This window comes from Pelophylax lessonae (assembly GCF_965119305.1).
Source record: "Pelophylax lessonae genome assembly, chromosome: 4".
In the NCBI taxonomy this organism is placed as follows: Eukaryota; Metazoa; Chordata; class Amphibia; order Anura; family Ranidae; genus Pelophylax; species Pelophylax lessonae.
Window position 1 is genome coordinate 185901205 of NC_138771.1, and position 8914 is coordinate 185910118.

Here is an 8914-nt window from a genome sequence, read left to right on the forward strand (position 1 = left end):
AGTATAACACTTTCTTATACCTTCTTACCTTACTTTCTGTAGGCTCCAGATTTTTTTGATGGCCGTGCAGTTGACCCAGGTAAGTAAAAAATGACCAGCAGAACTTAAAATTAATGCTTTTCATATCTAAGTGAGGAGAATTTACACAGCTATATCTAATAACTCTTACTGAGGCTTACTCAAGGTTTTTGCAGTAATTGTCTTATTGTAGATTAAGATGCAATTATTTAAGTGCTGTAAAAATGTAAAAAAAAAAAAAAAAAAAAGGAACACACTCAGGTCCTGACCCTTAACCTTGCCCTTAACACACAAAGGTTGAACCCAACATTTACCTTATCCTAAATTAAACTCTTATACTTGACCTAGCCCCTAAAAATTAACTCATATATCCTAACTATAGACAATTTCTTTTTTAGTTTTGTATGGAAGAAAGAGTAGGGAAGAGTTAAAATTTCTCTCCTGCTTTTATTTTTGTCTGTGAGGGGGGGTTCTCCTTATTTACTGTTACTGTGACATCCGTCCAAGAAATAGGAGAAGTGATCATCAATGCACAGAAAGGCACAGACAACAAAAAAAAGATTTGTGGTGTTCTAACGCTTCCTTGCTCCACATTTTTGTCTATGTCACCATTAGAAAATTTTAAAGATTTATATTACTTCCTGTATTACTTCCTGTCTCTACAGAAAGATGAAATCTCATAGACACAGGCAACATTAAAACTAGATTTGGCTGAAGGCCTAAACCTCAAACATTGCTCTTACTTACCCTAAGCATATCCCTTTACCTAAAACTTAAAGCGGAGTTCCAGCCATTTACTCACCTGTTCAACGGTCCAGCGATGCGGCCGCCGGAAGCCTCGATCCTCTCTCTCGGTGCCGGCATCACTGCTGTGGGCACCCGGCTGTTACAGTTTGCGGCTTCACAGCCGGGTACCCACTGCGCATGCGCGAGTCGCGCTGCGCGCCGTGATTGGCCGGCAATCTTCTGGGACCTCTGACGTGTCCCAGAAGATTGCAGGGAGGGAGGGGGAGAGGAGAACTTCCGCTCAGGGCGCCGGGGCGCTCCGAGCGGAAGTGGGAGCGGGTACCTGTCAAAACTAGGTACCCGCTCCCCCCCCCAAAAAATTACATGCCAAATGTGGCATGTCGGGGGGTCAGGACTCCCTAAAGCGGAAGTTCCACTTTTGGGTGGAACTCCGCTTTAATATTAACTCTTAACACAAAGATAACATAACACTTTCCTCACTATATTTGAGCTCTAACCCTGATTATAATTCTCAACTGCTAGCCCTTGACCCTAATTCTAGCCTTAATCCAACCCTAACCTAACCTGTAATACCAACCTAAGATGTGCAGAGCCATATTTGAATTATCCAAAGGTATTCAGTAAGTCTTCAGCTAAAGTTATAGAAATGTAAGCAGTTGATTTCACCTTTGACCTTATAAGTCCCCCCAATGGTTTTGTGAGAGGGATCCTTACTGGCCAATAGAGAGACTTGGATGGTGAGAGGGGATGAAGCCAGGCTTGACTTTTACTACTGATGGTTTTGACATTAACTATATGCTTAGTTTGAATAGTCCAGGTTTTTCTCATGTTTATTCATATGTAGTGCAGTGAAACAGGTTTCATAATTAGGGTTGAGCGAACACCTAGATGTCCGTGTTCGACGGGTTCGGCCGAACTTTAAAAAAAAGTCCGGGTCCGTGTCCCGGACTTTTACCGAACTTTTCCCGGACACCGAACCCCATTGAAGTCAATGGGGACCCGAACTTTAAGGCACTAAAATGGCTCTAAAACACCAAAGGAAAGGGCTAGAGTGCTGCAAATGGCAGCAAAACGTAATTAAGAGCATGGCAAGTGCTCTGCAAACAAATGTGGATAGGGAAATAACTTAAAACAACAAAAAAAAAACAGAAAAATAAAACAATGTTCTTCTTCATCTCTGAAGGACGAGGCCCATATGGAGTAGGAGGGAGGTTGAGGTGGTGGTGGATGTGGCGGTGACATAGGCATGCGCACAGGGTGTGCTGGGTGTGCCTGGGCACACCCTAATCACCTAGGGCACATAGCATTGCCAGTGAGGAGATGGGAAAGATCTCCCTGGGACCTGCTCTGCTCTATTTCTCCTTGCCTACAGGTACATGGCCCCGATACATTACTCTCCCTGCTGGCAAACACATGCATGTGTATTTCAACTTTGGGGTGCACACCTTAATGCAATAGGCTGCGCACACCTATGGGCGGTGTAGGTGGAAGCGGCGGTGGAGGAGGACCAGGGCCGGATTAACAGCATCATGGGCTTGGTGCTGAGGATTTTGAAGGGCCTTAAGGGCCGTGCCTTGCCATGCACCCAGAGGAGGAAGGGTGCAGCCATGCATGCCTAATTCAACATGGGATGCTGTCTCTGAAGCCCATAAACACATCCATGCATCGCCAACTGTCCCTCCTTGTCCGGCCTTCACGCTGTGTGGGGAGGTTCTGAGGGTGCTGCCTGGGGAAGCGAGCATAGAAGCCAGACTTCTGTGTTTACAAGTGACAGAAGAGCGGTAACAGTGAATATGGCCAACCCGGGGCCTATATAAAAGGTAGGGGCCTGGAGCTGCAGCTCCAATAGCCCCTACATTAATCTGGCCCTGAGGAGGAGGACGAGGTAGCCAACACTGCTTCTTTTCAAAAATTTTAAATGAGGGTACACCCCAAAAGAGTGAGAAAGAGCAAAAATGGAACAATGGGTGGGTAAGGTCGGTATCCATTGCTATTCTGCATAAGGTACGGAAAAGTCCCGTGGGATCCATGCCTGGTTCATTTTAATGAACGTGAGCTTGTCCACATTGTCTCTGGACAGGCGGCTGCGCTTGTCTGTTATAACGCCCCCAGCCGTGCTAAATACCCGTTCAGATAATACACTGGCTGCAGGGCACGCCAGCACCTCCAAGGCGTAAAGGGCAAGCTCAAGCCATGTGCCCAATTTGGAGACCCAGAAGTTGAAGGGGGCAGACCCGTCATTCACTACATGTAGGCGTGTGCACACATACTGCTCCACCATGTTGGTAAAATGCTGCCTCCTGCTAAGACGTTCCATCTGAGCTGCTGGTGCTGCTGTTTGTTGTGGCGTGCTGACAAAGCTTTTCCACATTTCGGCCATGCTAACCCTGCCTTCTGAGGTGCTGGCGGTGCCCTGGTTGCGTTGGCGACCTCCTCCTCCTCCTCCTCTGCCTTGTGCTTCCACTGTGGCCCCGCTGTCAGATGGGAATGTCAGCAGCATGGCGTCTACCAGCGTGCGCTTGTACTCGCGCATCTTGCGATCGCGCTCCAGTGAGTGAATTAAGGACGGTACGTTGTCCTTGTAACGGGGATCCAGCAGCGTGGCCACCCAGTAATCAGCACAAGTTAGAATGTGGGCAACTCGGCGGTCGTTGTGGAGACACTGCAGCATGTAATCGCTCATGTGTGCCAGGCTGCCCAGAGGCAACGAAAGGCTGTCCTCTGTGGGAGGTGTATCGTCCGTGTCCTCTGTATCCCCCCAGCCACGCACCAGTGATGGCCATGAGCTGGCCTGGGTGCCACCCTGCTGTGAACATGGTTCCATCTCCTCCTCCAGCTCCTCCTCCTCCTCATCCTCCTCATCCTCCAGAACTGTGCCCCTGCTGGACAATTGCGTCCCTGGCGTTTGCGTGTGCAGGAACCCACCCTCGGAGCCCCTTGCGAATGACTGCCCTGAAAGCCTTGGAAATGTTACCTCTTCATCCTCCTCCTCCTCCTCATCCTGTGCCACATCCTCTTCCATCATCGCCCGAATTGTTTTTTCAAGGAGGCATAGAAGTGGGATAGTTAAGCTGAGAACGGCGTCATTGCCACTGGCCATGTTGGTGGAGTACTCAAAACAGCGCAACAAGGCACACAGGTCTCGCATGGAGGCCCAGTTAAATTAAATAGCGGAATAGAAAATATGATCCAAAAAAAGTGTATGTATATCACACGTACACAACCACACTGGGCCCCAATTACTATTGTTTGTACCCCTAAAAGGCTAGATGAGGAGTAGGGGGAGTATGGAACAGGCAGCACCCTCAAACCTTCAGAAGTATGAGATGAACCCCAACAACTTGGAAAAGTAGAAAAAAGAAAACAGGCGCCACTGTAGTTAGCCAGAAAGTTTATTGCACAAAATACATACTGACTTACATAAAGGTAAGCTCCAATCCGTATCGCAGCGTCTCCAGCGCACGATCCGGCCGTCCACCGGTCCGGAGGTGATGTCACAGGAAGCTGGTCGGAGACTGGGTAACCCGGAAGCCGCAAATGGAACGCAGACTCCCGGAAATGACGCAACGCGTTTCGGAGCATGCGCACTCGGCTCCTTCCTCAGGCGCCTGAGGAAGGAGCCGAGTGCGCATGCTCCGAAACGCGTTGCGTCATTTCCGGGAGTCTGCGTTCCATTTGCGGCTTCCGGGTTACCCAGTCTCCGACCAGCTTCCTGTGACATCACCTCCGGACCGGTGGACGGCCGGATCGTGCGCTGGAGACGCTGCGATACGGATTGGAGCTTACCTTTATGTAAGTCAGTATGTATTTTGTGCAATAAACTTTCTGGCTAACTACAGTGGCGCCTGTTTTCTTTTTTCTACTTGTGCCAGCGGATTCCTCGGAGTTTCCTAGTCAGTGCTGCCTCGTACTTTGCCATTCAGGACAGTCCCCAACAAGAATTTGGAGCATCCCCTGCGCCCCTTCTACAGCGGTGGACTCCTTCCCTCTTGCCTGGTCAGAAGCGCCCAACAACCACTTTCTCCCAACAACTTGGAAAGGTGTATCTCTCTCACACGTACCGACACAGACTATCCCGCAATTCAATTGATCCTCAAAGGTTTTTATTGAATAGCGGAATAGGAAATATGATCAAAAAAAGTGTATGTATCTCGCACGTACACAACCACACTAGGCCCCAATTACTATTGTTTGTACCCCTAAAAGGCTAGATGAGGAGTAGGGGGGGTATGGAACAGGCAGCACCCTCAAACCTTCAGAAGTATGAGATGAACCCCAACAACTTGGAAAGGTGGATCTCTCTCACACGTACCGACACAGACTATCCCCCAATTTAACTGATCCCCAAAGGTTTTTGATTAAATAGCGGAATAGAAAATATGATCCAAAAAAAGTGTATGTATATCACACGTACACAACCACACTAGGCCCCAATTACTATTGTTTGTACCCCTAAAAGGCTAGATGAGGAGTAGGGGGGGTATGGAACAGGCAGCACCCTCAAACCTTCAGAAGTATGAGATGAACCCCAACAACTTGGAAAGGTGGATCTCTCTCACACGTACCGACACAGACTATCCCCCAATTTAACTGATCCCCAAAGGTTTTTGATTAAATAGCGGAATAGAAAATATGATCCCAAAAAAGTGTATGTATATCACACGTACACAACCACACTAGGCCCCAATTACTATTGTTTGTACCCCTAAAAGGCTAGGAGTAGGGGGAGTATGGAACAGGCAGCACCCTCAAACCTTCAGAAGTATGAGATGAACCCCAACAACTTGGAAAGGTGGATCTCTCTCACACGTACCAACACAGACTATCCCCCAATTTAACTGATCCCCAAAGGTTTTTGATTAAATAGCGGAATAGAAAATATGATCCAAAAAAAGTGTATGTATATCACACGTACACAACCACACTAGGCCCCAATTACTATTGTTTGTACCCCTAAAAGGCTAGGAGTAGGGGGAGTATGGAACAGGCAGCACCCTCAAACCTTCAGAAGTATGAGATGAACCCCAACAACTTGGAAAGGTGGATCTCTCTCACACGTACCAACACAGACTATCCCCCAATTTAACTGATCCCCAAAGGTTTTTGATTAAATAGCGGAATAGAAAATATGATCCCAAAAAAGTGTATGTATATCACACGTACACAACCACACTAGGCCCCAATTACTATTGTTTGTACCCCTAAAAGGCTAGGAGTAGGGGGAGTATGGAACAGGCAGCACCCTCAAACCTTCAGAAGTATGAGATGAACCCCAACAACTTGGAAAGGTGGATCTCTCTCACACGTACCAACACAGACTATCCCCCAATTTAACTGATCCCCAAAGGTTTTTGATTAAATAGCGGAATAGAAAATATGATCCCAAAAAAGTGTATGTATATCACACGTACACAACCACACTAGGCCCCAATTACTATTGTTTGTACCCCTAAAAGACTAGATGAGGAGTAGGGGGAGTATGGAACAGGCAGCACCCTCAAACCTTCAGAAGTATGAGATTGTGTTCACTGTACCCCACAAAGATTGAGTTCACTGCACCCCACAATGATTGTGTTCACTGCACCCCACAAAGATTGTGTTCACTGCACCTCACAAAGATTGTGTTCACTGTACCCCCCAAAGATTGTGTTCACTGCACCCCACAAAGATTCTGTTCACTGTACCCCACAAAGATTGTGTTCACTGCACCCCAAAAAGATTGTGTTCACTGCACCCCAAAAAGGATGTTGTTCACTGCACCCCAAAAAGGATGTTGTTCACTCCACCCCAAAAAGATTGTGTTCACTGCACCCCACAAAGATTGTGTTCACTGCACCCCAAAAAGATTGTGTTCACTGCACCCCAAAAATGATTTTGTTCACTGCACCCCAAAAAGGATTTTGTTCACTGCACCCCAAAAAGGATGTTGTTCACTCCACCCCAAAAAGATTGTGTTCACTGCACCCCAAAAAGATTGTGTTCACTGCACCCCACAAAGGATTTTGTTCACTGCACCCCAAAAAGATTGTGTTCACTGCACCCCAAAAAGGATGTTGTTCACTGCACCCCAAAAAGGATTTTGTTCACTGCACCCCAAAAAGATTGTGTTCACTGCACCCCACAAAGGATTTTGTTCACTGCACCCCACAAAGATTGTGTTCACTGCACACCAAAAAGGATTGTGTTCACTGCACCCCAAAAAGATTTTGTTCACTGCACCCCAAAAAGATTGTGTTCACTGCAGCCCAAAAAGATTGTGTTCACTGCAGCCCAAAAAGATTGTGTTCACTGCAGCCCAAAAAGATTGTGTTCACTGCAGCTCACACACAGAAAAATGGATGTGGATCACTGACACCTGCCTATCTCCAATCCCACACCACACAGCAATATCGATTGTAGTTTGTAGAACACAGTTTCCCTAAAATTCAGCAGACTCTGTCCCTAACAGGATTGAGAAGAGATCGTAGATCAGGATTGAGTGCAGATTCACCCCACCCCCCACACAGCAATATCGATTGTAGTTTGTAGAAGACACTGACCCTATAATTCAGCAGACTCTATCCCTAAAATGCCTACAACTCGCCCTGCCTAAACACTCCGACCTGTCCCTCAATTCTATCCGGACACAAATGGTTTTTTCCTGCCTATCTTTCCCTAATCAGCAGCCAGCACGTTGATGTGTGCTCTGTCCCTGAATCTAAGCAGCATAATGACGCCGCTGCGGCTGCCTCGAACTTATAAAGACTTGGTCACATGCTTCAGACGGCCAATCACAGCTACTGAGACATTTGCAGGCATGGCTGGGATGGCTTAAGGCACACCAGTTAAACGATTGTTGATTGGCTGTTGAAAGCCCGCCATGAAAAGAGCGCCAAAGCATGCAAAACCCGGAAATAAAACGACCGAACACGGATTTTTACCCGAACATACAGTAAAGTGTCCGTGTCCGTGTTCGGGTACAAAAAATCCAATTATTCGGTACGAACACGAATAATACAGTCCGTGTTCGCTCAACACTATTCATAATCCATCTTTACAATCAGCATATCAAAAGCACAGAGGCTGACACTAGTTCTAAAACTAATGTATAAAGGAGTACAGGGTACCTGTGTCACTATATAAGTTCCCAGAATGGTCATATTGACACAGCAGGGGAGATTGTTGGTAAATGTCTGTCCCTGGATAGACATTGACAATTATGCTCTTCTCCTCCTTGGTGTTTTTATAGTTGACCTTCATATCCCTTTAGGTCAGGGGTCTTCAAACTTTGGAACTCCAGTTGTTCAGGAACTACAATTCCCATTATGCCTAGTCATGTCCGTGAATGTCAGAGATTTACAATGCCTCATGGGATGTGTAGTTCTGCAACAGCTGAAGGGCCGTAGCTTGAGTATCCCTGCTTTATGTAAAGGTGGAAAAAAAGTTAACACAAATCACCTGAATGTTGTGAAACATACAGAAATACACTCTGGTCTACACAAATGCAAAATTAAGCAGCAAATTAGGAGCTAACGTAAAGTAGTGCCCTAATTTATTTATATTTTATCATAATCTCCACTATGTCATGATAATACTGTAATTATAGTTTATAATGGCATTGGCACTTAATTTTGATTTTCGTTTTTCCTAGTTTCCGGAAAACATTTTCTGTTCAACAGCTACACGGGGCAAACCAAATGGGTTTAACAGCTGCATATCCCTCATGCTGTATAGCGAATTCCACTGGACCTTTTTCTTAATGTCTTATTTTTTTTCATTTTTCCGTTTTGTTTTTGAGTGCAATGAACTAGCAGAGTAATATTATAGCATTAATATTTTCAAGTTATTTTTCCACAAAAAAAACATTAAAGACTGTACACAGTTAAAATTTAAACTCATGTATTTTTAGTGAGCACTTCTATTGAGCAGTACTGCTAAGCATGAAGCATGCATACTCACAATGTAAAAATATGACTATTCCCATCTATGTATTTCTAGTTAACCACTTAAGGACCGGAAGGTTTTACCCCTTAATGACCAGGTCCTTTTTTGCGATACGGCACTGCATTATTTTACCTGACAATTACGCGACACTGTATCCAAATAAAATTGATGTCCTTTATTTCTCACAAATAGAGCTTTCCTTTGGTGGTATTTGATCACCTCTACA

The 8914-nt window shown here is 45.8% G+C and overlaps 1 protein-coding gene across 1 annotated transcript in view; it reads left to right on the forward strand.

The window, feature by feature from the left end:
* Positions 1 to 8451, forward strand: part of LOC309552579 (uncharacterized protein) — a gene marked incomplete at both ends in the record, with an annotated part of 229609 nt that extends 221158 nt beyond the window's left edge. Inside the window, 2 exons of the mRNA XM_082253527.1 lie at positions 43 to 79; positions 8396 to 8451. Coding sequence (XP_082109653.1) covers positions 43 to 79; positions 8396 to 8451 — 93 coding nt within the window. The remainder of the gene's footprint in view (positions 1 to 42; positions 80 to 8395) is intronic.
* Between the last annotated feature and the right edge of the window lie 463 nt (positions 8452 to 8914).